The sequence below is a fragment of the Colletotrichum destructivum genome, chromosome 2 (genome assembly GCF_034447905.1).
Source record: "Colletotrichum destructivum chromosome 2, complete sequence".
Lineage (NCBI taxonomy): Eukaryota > Fungi > Ascomycota > Sordariomycetes > Glomerellales > Glomerellaceae > Colletotrichum > Colletotrichum destructivum.
Window position 1 is genome coordinate 1,643,425 of NC_085897.1, and position 14,066 is coordinate 1,657,490.

At 54.0% G+C, this 14,066-nt stretch overlaps 3 protein-coding genes across 3 annotated transcripts; 1 reads left to right on the forward strand and 2 right to left on the reverse strand.

Moving 5' to 3' along the window:
• Window positions 1-1,045: 1,045 nt before the first annotated feature.
• CDEST_02704 (Class II Aminoacyl-tRNA synthetase/Biotinyl protein ligase (BPL) and lipoyl protein ligase (LPL)) lies at window positions 1,046-3,616 on the reverse strand. The gene is made up of 7 exons (XM_062918863.1): window positions 3,243-3,616; window positions 3,039-3,163; window positions 2,768-2,925; window positions 2,019-2,711; window positions 1,907-1,961; window positions 1,684-1,854; window positions 1,046-1,607 (listed from the first exon to the last, which is right to left on the reverse strand). Exons 1-7 carry the CDS (start codon window positions 3,481-3,483, stop codon window positions 1,191-1,193), a joined length of 1,860 nt encoding a protein of 619 aa, XP_062774914.1. The 5' UTR covers window positions 3,484-3,616; the 3' UTR covers window positions 1,046-1,190.
• A 1,855-nt stretch (window positions 3,617-5,471) lies between these two features.
• On the forward strand, window positions 5,472-10,664 carry CDEST_02705 (Putative Type 1 protein exporter). The gene is made up of 6 exons (XM_062918864.1): window positions 5,472-6,119; window positions 6,176-6,825; window positions 6,878-6,972; window positions 7,023-7,740; window positions 7,791-10,004; window positions 10,059-10,664. The coding sequence occupies exons 1-6, from the start codon at window positions 5,852-5,854 to the stop codon at window positions 10,083-10,085; spliced, it is 3,972 nt and encodes a 1,323-aa protein (XP_062774915.1). The 5' UTR covers window positions 5,472-5,851; the 3' UTR covers window positions 10,086-10,664.
• A 1-nt stretch (window position 10,665) lies between these two features.
• CDEST_02706 (Putative alpha/beta hydrolase-1, serine aminopeptidase, S33) lies at window positions 10,666-12,482 on the reverse strand. The gene is made up of 2 exons (XM_062918865.1): window positions 11,943-12,482; window positions 10,666-11,854 (listed from the first exon to the last, which is right to left on the reverse strand). The coding sequence occupies exons 1-2, from the start codon at window positions 12,174-12,176 to the stop codon at window positions 10,913-10,915; spliced, it is 1,176 nt and encodes a 391-aa protein (XP_062774916.1). The 5' UTR covers window positions 12,177-12,482; the 3' UTR covers window positions 10,666-10,912.
• Window positions 12,483-14,066: the final 1,584 nt, after the last annotated feature.

Below are 14,066 nucleotides of genomic sequence, written 5' to 3' on the forward strand. Positions count from 1 at the left end.
AAAATGTCATGCAACAAGGAGACAGGCATATCTGTCAATTGAAGGACTTGCTTAAGGTCTATGCCACATGCGAGTAACCTGGTTCTACGGTTGAGGAATGAATTGTAGGTTCGCAACCTTGACCAACCAGGCACGACGGAGAGAAAAAATTGACTCCGAAGGAATAATACCTTAAGTTCAGATGAACGGTTGCTGCACCTAGGTCCGGTCCATGCTGCTGCAGTAGCGGGCGGAAACCACACCACATCAGTCATCCGTCAGCCTCTTCATGCAGCCTCCGATTCATACTTCGCCAGGAACGACGGTCGGCGTCGACTGTTTCGCAACAGATTTCTATCTATTCTCCTTCGCGCTGTCAGTGGTCCCTACCAGGTCCGCCCTTATCAACCTCGACCAAAGCCCTTGTCAACTGATCGCGATGTCAGCGGGGTTCACGACTAGGAATCCCTTGAACCCCCTTCCCTCGCTTACTTGCTTCCTTATCGTTAATGTCTATGCGGGCCGAGCCAGGGTTGGTCGTGAGGGGAAGAGCAACCCAGATCGCGCGGACCAGCACCACGTAATCACCTGAAGAGCATCCTGGATTCGAGGTTTGGTGATCTCAACTTTGAATTGGTGAAGGTTCCTCTTCCGAAATTGCAGAACTCAAGATCTCTCCTGATCAATCTGTAGTCGGGGACGCGAGCATGTTCCTGGGTCCAAAAGAAAACAGACCGGTCTCCTTCGTCCGGCCATTCATCTCTTGAGGCTCGATGGGCATTGACCACCTGTCTGGCTTGCTTGCGCGCATTGACTTCAGCACTAGAGGCCCCATGGTGCGACGACGCCCTTGGCTTTCTGTGCCTGACAATCCCATCGTTGCTGCCTCGCTAGAGCTTCCTTGGCCGTTGAAGCCGAGCTTCCCCTTTGTGTCGAATCCTTCAGGGGGACAGGACATCCATCGTCTATGCTCACCTTACCTACGCGGCGGTACAAAGAGGCATCAGACGCTACGCTTGACCGGTCAGTCCTCCTACCTAATCATGGCGACAGCTCGAAATAGACGACACGAGGTTAAATTTAAATCCGGTGCCAAAGAAGGAATCTTGTTCGAAAATAAACAGACAACCACCGCTTTGGGTGTGATAGCAGAGATGATTTCCCAGTTGTCTATTTTGTTTTTGCTTTCTAGTGATTCATTCGCCATCCGCCTATGCGTTCGGCGCGGGTTTACTCTCCTCGGTCGTCTCCGCAAGCTTCTCTCCCTCCGGAGCAGCGGCGGCAGAACCAGCGGCGGGCTCCTCAACCACCTTGGCCGACGCAGATGCTGGCTTGATGTCCTCACCCCGCATACCACCTACGACCCTCAGGCCCTCGGCCTGTCTGGCGAGGCCATCAAGCTCGCGCTTTCGTGACAGACGCTTTTGCACCTCAGGGACGAGCGACGCCATATCAACAAGCTCGCCGTCCTTCTGAGGGTGGCCCTCGGGCAGACCCAGCTCCTTGATCCGGACTACACCCTTCTGCACCTCGTCATCGCCGAGGATGATGGCAAACGGCGTCGCGTTGGATTCCGCTGCCTTGAACTGCGGCGGCAGCTTGGGCTTTACTTTGTACAGAAACTCGGCCTGGCAAGTTCGATGCGGTGTCAGCGTCGGTTCCCTATTTGACTCAAGTCAAGTCTGCATGTTTTGCCATTCTCACCTTGACGCCCGCATCCCACAGCTTCGAGCAGACCTCAAGTCGCTCTTTGATCAGACCGGCCTTGGATCCTAAGGACATGACAAAGACGTCAACCGTGCTTTGAGGGGCTTCGCTCTCGGCCTGCATCCTGGCCTTGGTGATGCTGAATATTCTTTCAATGCCAAAAGAAACCTATTTTGACGTCAGAATTTGGGCCTGCTTTGCTTTGCTGACGGGGACTTACACCAACGCATGGAATCTGGGTTTTGCCAGAGAACATGCCGACAAGATTGTCATAGCTGGTCTCGGGTTAGCAGGCTGAGAACTACAATTGGAAGCATTGCCATGCTGCTTACCGTCCACCGGCGGCGACACTGCCAACACCGACGCTAGGATCGTCAGAGCGGTCCTCGTCGTCCTTGTCCTTGCTCTTGCTCTTCTTCTTGGACTTGACTGTCTTGTCGTCCGCGTCAGGGATAGCAGCAGGTGCTGATCCTTCCGTGACAACTTCATAGATGACGCCCGTGTAGTAGTCCAGGCCACGGGCAAGAGAGAGGTCAAACGACACTCTGTCAAGGGCACCGAAGGCCTCGAGGTAGTTGAACAGGAGCTCCAGGTCAGCCATGCCGGCCTTCATGGAGGCGTTGGCCGAGAGCTTGTCATCCCGCTGCAGTTTGCGGAGCAGGTCCTGCTTACCCTTTTGGACTACCCACTCGCCGATTCTGTCCGCAACCTCTCCGTCCAGACCCTTCTCTTCAGTCATTTCCTTACGAACATCCGCCCAGGGGAGCTTATCGAGCTTGTCAACGGCGGATGATATCGTCCGGATCTTGTCTTCGGGCACACCGCACACCTCGAAAATACCGTCGAGGATCTTGCGGTGGTTGAGTTTGATGGTGTAGTTTCCGTTCCAGCCGAGGCCTTCAAAGACCTCGACGACGATTCGGATGATTTCGGCGTCCGGGAGCATAGAGTCGTAGGTGCCGGCGATGTCGAAATCGCACTGGTAGAATTCGCGCATGCGGCCCTTGTTCATGGCAGGCTGGTCACTATGGGACGTCAGCTACCCGCGCAGATATGATGGCAAAGCCGGTGTGAGACCTACCGGCGATAGACCTTTGAAATGTGGTAGCGCTTGACGCTCTGAATGTCCTTGTTCATGGCGAGCCATCGTGCGAAAGGGACTGTCAAATCGTATCTCAGGGAGGTGAGCTCACCACCCTGGTCGGCAAGGTCGTAGATGAGCTTTGAGTCTTCGCCGTACTACTCACAGGAGTGTTGATTAATATCTTGCATGAAATCGAGGTTTGAAGTGGATCGCGGGGTTCGTATGCGTCACTCGTGGGTGGAGGAAGGGGTAAACACAGATGTCGTACCTTGCCGGACAAAATCTCCTTCAGCTCGAAAACGGGGGTGTCAAGTTCCATGCCACCATGCTTTTGGAAAACGCCCTTCAGTTGCGAGAAAATCTTCTCGCGGATAAGCATGTCCTTGCCGAACCCTTGAGCATGACATTGTGTTAGTCGCGGCGTACGATCTTTCAACATCTAGGCGCAGACAGCGACGGGGTGGTGACTGACAGTCCTTGGTGCCCTTGGGGGTCTTCAGCTCGAACTTCGATTTGGGCGCCATGGTGGGTAACTGTTCGCTATCGATCTGGTAACGAAAGGGCGACGAAGAAATTGCGCGACAACTGGGTCTGCTTCGGGCGACGATGCTGCTTTTAAGCCAAAGAGGAGGTGGAATTGGGCTTTGAGAAAGAAAAGTCAGTCGGTAGGCCGGTCGGGCGGACCTCGAGAAAACCTTCACCTGGATCTGCATTCACCTGGCTTCCAATTGCGCAGAGGGGAACCCGATTTAAGGTAGTAAAAACGGCCCGCGGGGAATCTTGGTGGGTGACTCAATCGCAAGTTTTGGAGGGGCCCGACTGACTTACGACTGTTTTGGGGGTGGGAGGGGAGGGGGGATTTGTGAGGTCAAAAAACAGCTGCAAGGCTGCGACTGGACGGGGATGTACAACACATGCGCGCCCAATGACGTTGTCGTATCAATCATGGCAGATCCCTGCCCTAGTGATAAGGCTGGCCGTTGCCGGGAGTTCTTCCGGCAACGGCGGATACTCAGTCACAGCGTCAACTCGATCACCGAATCACGGCGAACAGCTCCTTTTCTCACAGCGGCATCCTGCTTTGACCTCTGGACATTTTCTCCATTCTGACATGTCACACCAGCGTCTTGGACACAACGTTGGGGTGGACTTGCAGTTAAGTTAAGTTACTGTCCAACTCACTGGCTGAGATGTGCCCTTGAGACCCTGTTGATCGGATTCTATTATCCATGTGGAAGAGCACGGATACACCGAATGCTATCGACCTACCTTGCATCGAAAGAGGTGTCAATTTCTTAATGACGTTCAGATACTGGAGATGACTTTAGTCCTCCTTTTCAAAACACCGACCACTCTTCATCTCATCCCAATTGTGTGGTGCTCGAAACAGCTTCCGACCCGTTTTGCTCCGTACCGGACGGCAGGCGGCTTTGGAACCTGTACAGTCGGGGTATTGCCTAAAATCCGACTCCGAGAGGACGGATCACCACGCCACATAACGGCTGACTGGTTGCATTGGTTAGGGACCGGGAAGACCGTAGGTACCTTGCCTCCTACTTGTCGATTCGCCGAGATATGTACTTAGGCACATGAGTGACGCCTGACCTTTATGGGCCCCCAACTAACGGCCTGAGTCGCCGGCGAAAAAAACACCCTTTTAACCACAAACTTACCAGCAGTTACTGTCTGCTGTAACACCTTGGGCACACGAGTGACGCAACACATGTTGTTGTCTATCTCTCATTTTTGGCAACCACAAGCCAATGAATCCGGGTGGAAATGCATCTTTTGTCAGAGCGACAAGCCGCAAGTGGCTGTAGGCAGTAGCGGGCACTTCGGTGGCGCTCGCACATGGGGTCAGCAGAGTGCCATCTTACCAGGGTACGCCTCAGGACGGATTGAAACTTGTTGGAAGTATGTGCCACGTCTCTAGACAGGGGCTTGATGTGATCATGTCGGGAATGAGTCATGATTAAGGACACAAGAAAGAAAATCATCATTGTATTACGGTATCTGGATGGACTGCCTACCTGTCGACAATGGCTTCCTCGCCGATGCACGGCCCGTATAATGAACTATTTTACGTCGTCCGCGGTGGGTTTGGGTCGAAATTGCAAGGCCGCGCTAACTGTTTTAGGCGAATTACGACTCGAACGCTGATAGGCTACAAAAACCAGGGCAGCTGTTAAATCAATGATTGCTTACATTGGCTGGACAAGTCACTGTGCGGTGTAGCAGTAAAACGGACGGAGCCCGCGTATTCGGTTTTGGGCTATTGCAGTAGAGAGTACTGTCGCGTCTACGTGCCAAATGATGCCGGATCGAGCTCGTCCGATATAAAGATAAAACTTTGGGATGAAAATGGTCCAGAAGCTGTGATGGTTCAAGAAAAGAACATCCGGGAAACTCCAATTGCTGTATTTTGTATACGTACTCTTGGATGTCGTTTTCACAAGCAATTGGACTCCAATTAAACTCAAGGGAAGGGCCTCAGCAAGCACCTAGTCTAAGGGCGGATAGTGGCGCGTGTGTTTGATAGATCGTTCCTAAGCGGGACAAATATCCATCCGAAAGTGGACCCATTTCTGTGTTCCGGTTCGCTGGTGTAGGGTCAACTGGTCAGCTCCACTAAGTACCTAGGTAGGTAGGTAAGTGTCTCTGGGGTTTGCCTACCGGCGGTGCCTCACTCACTACTGCACGGCTCGTAAATATTCGAACTTGGAGTGTGTACGATACGAATTTACGAGGGATCAAAGATGGAAGTTTACGGTGACTGTCTGCCTTGTCTCTGCATTTGGCATCTATGCGTCTTTGTGAGGCACTTATTGCCCGTCATCTATCTGCTCTCCTAGCGTATTCGTCAGGTAAGCCACGCACGTATAAACACGCTGCCAACCATCCTCGTCTCTTGCTCCCACGCTCGCCTTTTCCGCACATCTAAAAGCATCTTCTAATTGGCCGTACTCTGATTCGTGCTGTTTTCGACCTCGCCCGTTCCACGCTTTCCGGTCAAGACATACCTTCTCGAACACAACCCCCAAAGGCTATGCCCTCACGAGCTCCATCCGCAAGGAATTCGTCATGAGCGCTGCTAATACAGGCACCGCCCCGCCAGATGGGTTACCGCCAGCGACCTTCACTCTCGTTGACGACAAGAACAATACGAAGCACTCCACATCCATCAGTAACGAGGAGCCGACTCCCGAAGTCAAGATTAGACCCGAGCGAGAGCCCACTTTCAAAGACTACCTACGCGTCTTCACATATGCCACAAAGTGGGACATTTTTGCGTACTTCGCTGCCGGTCTTGCTTCGATTGCTGCCGGCACTACCTTGCCATTGATGAACAGTGAGCCGCGACAGCTCTGCTTCCCCTTATTTGATCTGACCTTTATGGGGATATAGTCGTCTTCGGTCAGCTCATCAGCCAGTTCAATGCATTCGGTGCCACAACCACAGCAGATGACTTCAAGAGAGTCGCTGACAGACAGGCCCTCTACCTCTTCATTTTGTTCTTGGCTCGATGGATACTTAACTACATCAACAAGTTTGGCTTCCGGATGATCGGGATTCGGTTGTCCGCCGCCATCCGCTTACACTACCTCCAACGTCTTTTTGGCCAGACTATCCACGTACTCGATTCGATGCCGGCTGGGGCGGCGGCTGCCACCATCACCTCCACCGCCAACACCCTTCAGATCGGCATATCAGAAAAACTCGGGGTCTTTCTCGAGTTCAACGGCACTATCTGGACAGCTATCATCGTGGCTTTCATCTACAGCTGGTCCCTAACTCTTGTTACAGCATCTGTCATCCTGTTCATTTTATTTGTCCTGGCGGTCCTGCTGCCTTTCGTCATCAAAGGCCACACTCAGATGACAAAAGCGGAGGGTAAGGCTTCAGCTGTCGCTAGTGAGGCGTTTTCAAGCATCCGAATCGTCACCGCTTGTGGCGCGGAAAACCGCGTTGCTGCTCGCTATGCGCACTGGGTTACTGTTGCGCGACAGAAGGGCCAATCTACGGCTCCTTTGATAGCACTTCAGTTCGGTCTTGTCGTATGTCCTTCTCCCTCGTCTAGAATCGATGGGATGACCTGACCACACATAGTTCTTTGCTCTCTTCGGTGCATTTGGTCTTGCCTTCTGGTATGGTACACATTCCTGGGTGGACGGACGAGTCAACAATGTTGGCGAGGTTATCATGTAAGCAACATCAAGGCGCTATAGGATACACCCACTAACCTACGGAACAGCGTCCTGATGTCGGTCATGCTCGTCGTCATGTCTCTCGAGCGTATCAGTACACCTCTGCTTGCCATCAGCAAGGCAATGGTAGCAGCATGCGAGTTCCTCACTGTCATTGACGCTCCCCGTCCGAGAACCGGTGAGCTGAAGGACCCCCAGGTTTCCGCCAACCAGAATATTGAATTCAAGGGCGTCACCTTCGCTTATCCAAGCCGACCGCACGTCAAAGTCTTGGATGGCTTGGACCTGACCATCGAGGCTGGCAAAGTCACAGCCATCGTCGGGCCCTCGGGCTCGGGCAAGAGTACCATAGTGGGCCTGATTGAGCGCTGGTACACCCTGCAAGACCAGCACGTTATCGCCAAGACAATCGAAAAGGACAAGACGAAAGAAACCCAGAAGACGAAAGGAAAAAAGAAGGTCAGAGATGATTCGGACAAGGAGGAGATATCCAAAACCGAGGAAACTGGAGCTGCCGTTGAACTGAAGGGTTCTATCACCACCTCTGGGCATGCTCTCGACGATATCGAGCTGAAATGGTGGCGGTCTCAGATCGGTTTGGTCCAGCAAGAGCCTTTCTTGTTCAACGACACCATCTTCAAGAATGTCGCCTACGGTCTTATTGGTTCCCAATGGGAAGACGAACCCGAAGAAAAGAGGAGGGAGCTTGTCAAGGAGGCTTGCCAGGAATCGTTTGCAGATGAGTTCATCGACCGCCTGCCGGATGTAAGTTGCTCGTCGTTTTGGAGGGCACGTAGGCTAACCTGCAGCTATAGGGGTATGACACTCAAGTTGGTGATAGTGGAGCAAAGCTTTCTGGTGGCCAACGCCAGCGCATTGCAATTGCTCGAAGCATCGTTCGGAAGCCGAAGATTGTTATACTGGACGAGGCCACCAGTGCCATTGATGTCCGGGGGGAGAGGATTGTTCAAGCTGCCCTCGACAAGGTCTCTAAAAATCGGACGACGATTACCATTGCTCATCGTCTTTCGACCATCAAACAAGCCGATCGGATTGTTGTCCTGAAGAAAGGCAAGGTGGTTGAACAAGGCACCCACGAGAGCCTTCTCGAGGATGACGAGGGAGTGTACTATGGGCTGGTTCACGCTCAACAGCTTTCACTCGGTGACCAAACGGAAGACAACAACAATGACAATAAGAAGGAAGAGCTGGACGCAGTTCTAGCCCGAGAGAAGAGCGCCACAAGAGTGGAGGTCGACAGCACACGCCAGAAGACCGAAGCAACGAACCGCAACATATTCCAGAGCTTCGGCCTGTTGCTCTACGAGCAGCGAGACCGCTGGCTGCTCTGCATTTTGACTGTAGTCTTCGCAGCTTGCTGTGCGGCCGGAACTCCTCTGCAGGCCTGGCTGTTTGCAAAGGTCATAGTGGTTTTCAACCCCGAAAACAGCCCGGACAAGATCCGTAGCGACAGCAACTTTTGGTCGCTCATGTGGGCTGTGCTGGCTATCGGTGTCGGCTTGTCGTACTTCTTCATGGGATTCGTGTCGACTCACTTGTCACATTTCATCTGCGCAGCTTACAGGCAGCAATACTTCGAGGCCATCCTGTTCCAGAAGACCTCGTTTTACGACGAGGAGGAGAATGCCCACGGCAGCCTGACCGCAAGGGTAGCCGGTGACCCCAAGCAGCTGGAAGAGCTGCTCGGCATCAACATGGCCATGGTGTACACGGCAATCTTCAACATCATTGGCACTCTAGTCATCGCCTTTGCATTCGGATGGAAGATTGCCTTGGTTGCCCTCTGCGTCACAATGCCCATCAGTATACTAGCTGGCTATCTTCGATTCAAGTACGAGATCGAATTCGACAAGATGAACGCGGCGGTGTTCGCCGAGAGCTCCAAGTTCGCCGCTGAATCCATTGGAGCTTTCCGAACCGTGTCGGCACTGACCTTGGAAGACACCACATGCTCGCGATACGAGGATCTCCTTAAAAGTCACGTCAACCATGCTTTCAAGAAAGCCAGGTGGAACAGCTTCGTTTTCGGATTCTCAGACTCAGTTTCTTTGGCCTGCCAGGCTCTCATATTCTGGTATGGAAGCCGGCTGCTGGCCTCTGGAGAATACAGCCCTCAAACATTTTTCATCTCTTTTATGGCAGTGTTCCAGGGCGCCGAGGCTGCAGGTCAAGGTCTCAGTTTCGGGCCCAACGCAGCTCAGGTTACAGGAGCTTCGAACCGGATACTCAACATGCGCAAGTCCAGAAACCAGGACCTCATTCCGGCCACAGAGAAGATCCCAGACGCCGATGGAGGTGTCCAGATCGAGTTGCGCGACATCCATTTCAAGTACCCGACTCGTGACGTCTCTGTTTTCAAGGGGCTCAGTCTGACCGTCGAGAAAGGTCAGTTCGCTGCTCTCGTTGGGGCATCTGGCTGCGGCAAGACGAGCATTGTCTCATTGATGGAGCGCTTCTATGACGTGCAAAAGGGGGCTATCCTTTGCAACGGTAAGAATATCAACGACGTCAACGTTTACGAGTACCGGAAGCAGCTGTCGTTGGTGGCCCAGGAACCCACCTTGTTCCAGGGGACAATCCGGGAGAACATCCTTTTAGGAGTGGACGACAAAGCTGTGACCGACGAACAGTTGTATCAGGTATGTCGCGATGCTTCCATTCACGACTTCATCATCTCCCTTCCGGAGGGTTACAGCACAGACATTGGCAGCAAGGGAGTCTCTCTGTCCGGTGGCCAGAAGCAGCGAGTGGCCATTGCTCGCGCGCTCATCAGAAACCCAAATATTCTGCTCCTTGATGAAGCGACGAGCTCTCTAGACTCCGAGTCAGAGAAGTTGGTCCAGGCTGCCTTTGAGAAAGCAGGAAAGGGCCGCACCATGTTGGTTGTTGCTCATCGTCTCGCGACGGTGCAGAATGCAGATGTCATCTTCGTCCTGGGAGAAGGCAAGCTGCTGGAGAAGGGCAGCCACTCGGAGCTGCTGAAGAAGAAGGGGGTGTATTGGCACATGGTAAGTTCGCCATCTGGGTGATTCGTTCGAGAGACGTTACTGACTTTCTTGCAGTGTCACAGCCAGGCGCTCGACCGATAGAGTAGCACTCGCAGATCCCCAGAATATGACTCCGGATCATAGGGGGAGAGGAGAGTCAGTTCGCACTGCTCTACTTTTGTCCTCGTACTCTTCGACGTTTGCATCAAGATGCCTCCTGTTTGTTTAGTGTTAGTCCAGGAGGAGGCCATCCAGCAGAGCAGGCCCCAGAGGGCGTGAGTGAAGCCGGCAGGAAAACCACATGGTGGAGACACTCTCAAGAAACTAAAAGGCCCATAGGCTGTTGGCTGGCTTCACACACAGCCGACTGGCCTTGTGGGCACGATCATTTGCGAAGCCGCGAAACAGCTCGTATCGTTCATTTATCGGCGTGTATCGTGTAGTGCTTGGACTACCTAGGAATGTCCTTCTTCGGGATGGGCAGTAATCCATTGGAAGCACCTAAGCTTAGCTGGAGTCACAGTGCTCAACAGTAGAATGTTATCCGTCACCCGTGTTTCAATCGTCGTTTTCCCGACAGCTGCAATGAGCGAACTCTATCCGGTAGATGCTCCTGTTTGTTGGGCCAAAACATTTGGATTGCTTACACCAGACCAAAGTCCCCTTAAGTTTTTTTGATGCTTACTGTGGTTGGAAAACAGAAAACACAACACAAGACCCTTTTGGCAAACATGGGCAGACGGACGACCTTGAAATTCCATGAAATTCCAATGCTGTAGTATTGACGTATGCTGATGAAACCCGAGGATATGCCCTCCCCACCGGTTCGTCTGTAATGCCTTTCCGCGATCCAAGTGTCCGAGTTTGCGCACCCTTCTATGTCTGTCCGCCTGTCTTTGCCAGTTGTCGCAAACCCAAAGTCGCTTTCATTACCTCATTACCGCACCTTCAAAGCCCCACAACGAGTCCAACTCGCGCATAATGAACTCTGTCTTGGTCATCACGAAATCATGACCGCCAGGAAGAACCTTCCACAGCACATTCTCCTTGCCGCCCAACAACGGCAGCCCGTCCTTGACATAGTGCCTGACGTCGATGACCTCATCCGTCCTGCCAATGAATACGGCCGTCGTCCCCTTCACCCTCTTCCCCAACGCGCGCCACGTCTCGTGCTGCCCCGTCAGCGGCGCCCACCGCGCGCACGACATGAACGCCGGCACGAAGCCCTCGTGATGCGCCACCATCCAGGGGACGTACTCGCGCACCTTCCGCTCGACCTGTACGTCCTCGCCATCGGCAGTGCCCTTGGGTCCCGAAACCTCCGCGGCCGCGATGTCGACGAATGTCTCCGCCGGGTCGTCTTCCTCGGCGACGGCGTTTGAGCGCTTGCCCGCCAGCGGCTTCTGCAGCCTCTTGCGCGTGAGGGCGGCGAGGATCCGCTCAGGGACGAGACCCGACTGGAACGTCAGCTGGGCGAGAACGCCAAAGTTCTCGGCGCGGATGAGACCCGCGGGTGCGAGGAGCACGAGGCTCTCGACCATATGCGGGAACGCGGCGGCGAAGGAGGCGGCGATGGCGCCGCCGAGGGAGTAGCCTATGACCCGGATGGAGCTCGTGCCGGACCAGGCGAGCGGCGAGGAGGCGAGGGCGAGCAGAACCTGCGTGGTGTATAGCCGAGCGTCATGGGGGAGGTCGCCGACGCCGTCGGAGAAGCCACGGCCGAAGAGGTCGAAGAGCATGACACGGCAGCCGCGGGCGGCGAGGGCGTGGGCGATGGGGCCCAGGGTCATGCAGGAGGTAGTGATGCCGTGGATGAGAATGACCTTGGGGCCAGTAGTGGGGCCCCATTCGTAGATGCGGATGGAGCCGTACTATGGGGTTGTGTGTCAGCTAGGACATCCTATTATGGGTTGCATCGCCGTCTCCCAAGGGAGGAGGATTGCCGAGAAAGGAACTCACCGGTGTCTCGACGTCCCGGGCCCCCGGGAAAGAGTCCGGATGGTAGGGCAGTTTCTTGACCTCATCGGCCTCAAGCGTGGGGATCTTGGTCTTGAGCGGGTTGGAAATGGCGGTGCCCCATTTGGGGTAGAGTGCGAGCCGGGCAAGGGAGAGGACGGAGAGCGTGGCAACGACGGTCGTGGCGATGATTGTCGCTGTTCGCGGTTCGACAGCCGAACTGAAAAGGGAGTACATGGTGAATGTTATTTGCGTGAGCGGCGGGTGTTTGAGGGTGTTTGAGACGTCTTGAGAAAACCAGAGGCCCGATAGACCTGGACTCCGGATGGTCCGGAGCGGAAGGGCGGGCGGGGAAGGAGAGCTCCCGGAGCTCCGTTCGAGCTCTACTACAGGCAATCCGACCTTTGCTTTGAAGGGGGAGAACCGCGACGAACACCGCAGCTGATGCGGCTACAGCCTGACGAGCCTGGCACGCTGTCGTAAGTTGCGGATGTGCAACGGAGTAAGACTGATGATGACCAAACTCGGTGTTCGGTGTAGAGCGGAAATGTTGCGTAGAGATCAGCGGCCCCCTTCCCCCCCACGTCGGCTTTGTGAATGGGGGTCTCCCCTAGTCTTCCTTGGCGCGCGACGGATTCCCTCTCACTGGGCCCACGTGGCTCTGGGAACACACTGTGTTCGTGCTGTGTATCTTGTGCTACGACTGCCATGATAACCTACCTATGTACTATGTATCTCTCTGTCCCGCGTGGCTCCGTCAAAAGTGGAGGCCTCCCGTGCACAATCGGCTGGCCAAGGTCTGTACGGAGTAGCCCGTCTTCATCTAGTTTCGCTAGATGAAGCTGAAGTCAAAGATCCCAAACGCGGAGCAGCCATCGCCTTGAGGGTTCTGACTCGGGCTGACCCTACGCGACGTGCCTCGCTAGAAGACGGTGCACCTGCGAGGCGCCTATGGTCGTTCTCACAACCGCAAGTCAAGACTTACTACGGATACACAGCGACAACGTCCTGCAAGCCTCCGTCGCCCCGACTAGACGTTCCGGGTTCTCCCTGTGCCTGGAACCCGTGACCCCGACCAATGCAACCCTGACATCATCTTGGACCAGCGATTCTCGGCCCAAGATTTCGCAATCACTTTGCATTACGTTGCGACAGGGCAATGCTCCCTCTGCGTATGGTTGTAAATCACCAAAGTGCCAGCACGCCAGAAACGTGTTGAGAGATGGCCTTCAGGATCGGTAAGAGCTCCCCTTTTGCTCCCCAGTCCCTCTTTGTCGGGTAGTTAGGCACCCATGTATCTGTGCAAGTGTGTTTAAGTCCAATCGTGCTATCTCCCCGGTCGGCAACGATGAGTTTGACCAGGGGTGTTGTCCCAAGACCGGGGGCAACCCCTGAACCCTACTAGGCCTGCGTCAGTCGCCTAGGCCCCAAGGCCTTCCAGAACCATCATCAGGAGGGGGGAAAATATCGACAAAAGCTCGGTCTCGCGTGTTTTGTCTCCATGAGACCCCGAGCGTTCACCCTGCCGGGGGTACGAAAAAGAAAACAGACAGAAAACCTCAGCTGGGTGTACTATGTAAACCATAAAATAATTTTCCACTCAGGCTCTGCTAATATGTTAGGGTTGGAGGGTTGCTCTCTTGGGTGCTCGTCAGGGAAACCTACTCGTCAATGGACGAGCATACATCATCAGCTATTTAGAAGAGCTATGATCCCGGCACAGCATATGACTCGTGGCCGATCGGGCAGAATGTCATCCTGTCTCCTTTTCAACTGATCCTCTAAGCAGCGCACAAAGATGTACATCGTATGGCACAGGTTTACAACTCAGACATTGGCCCAGAGTGTACAGAGGCAGAGCAGTCTATCCGGGAACCCTATAGCACCCTCCATATGGGGTGCAGAAGGGGCAGTTGCAACGGAGTGCACGTACTGATCGAATGATTGTCGGTGTTTCCGATGACGGGAATCCCCAGCTGGTTTGCTACGATGACCCCTAAACAGCGCCAACTGTGCTTGAAATATTCTCCATAAGACGTGAAAATCTAGGTCGAACAAATTCTGGCCGAGTCGCGTTTGTTTTCCGGCTCCATGTGATGTTTGTGTTTACAAGGTAGTTCACTGTTC

What these genes read in the sequence shown, in the direction of transcription:
- CDEST_02704 (XM_062918863.1), bottom strand. Translation starts at nt 3,483, where the DNA reads ATGCAGATCCAGGTGAAGGTTTTCTCGAGGTCCGCCCGACCGGCCTAC. An exon ending in AGGAGATTTTGTCCGGCAAG is followed by an intron (nt 2,926 to 3,038) that starts GTACGACATCTG and finishes TCCTGTGAGTAG; the next exon opens with TACGGCGAAGACTCAAAGCT. An exon ending in AGTGTCGCCGCCGGTGGACG is followed by an intron (nt 1,962 to 2,018) that starts GTAAGCAGCATG and finishes ACCCGAGACCAG; the next exon opens with CTATGACAATCTTGTCGGCA.
- CDEST_02705 (XM_062918864.1), top strand. Translation starts at nt 5,852, where the DNA reads ATGAGCGCTGCTAATACAGGCACCGCCCCGCCAGATGGGTTACCGCCA. An exon ending in AATGTTGGCGAGGTTATCAT is followed by an intron (nt 6,973 to 7,022) that starts GTAAGCAACATC and finishes CCTACGGAACAG; the next exon opens with CGTCCTGATGTCGGTCATGC. An exon ending in TCATCGACCGCCTGCCGGAT is followed by an intron (nt 7,741 to 7,790) that starts GTAAGTTGCTCG and finishes CTGCAGCTATAG; the next exon opens with GGGTATGACACTCAAGTTGG.
- CDEST_02706 (XM_062918865.1), bottom strand. Translation starts at nt 12,176, where the DNA reads ATGTACTCCCTTTTCAGTTCGGCTGTCGAACCGCGAACAGCGACAATC. An exon ending in CCCGGGACGTCGAGACACCG is followed by an intron (nt 11,855 to 11,942) that starts GTGAGTTCCTTT and finishes ACAACCCCATAG; the next exon opens with TACGGCTCCATCCGCATCTA.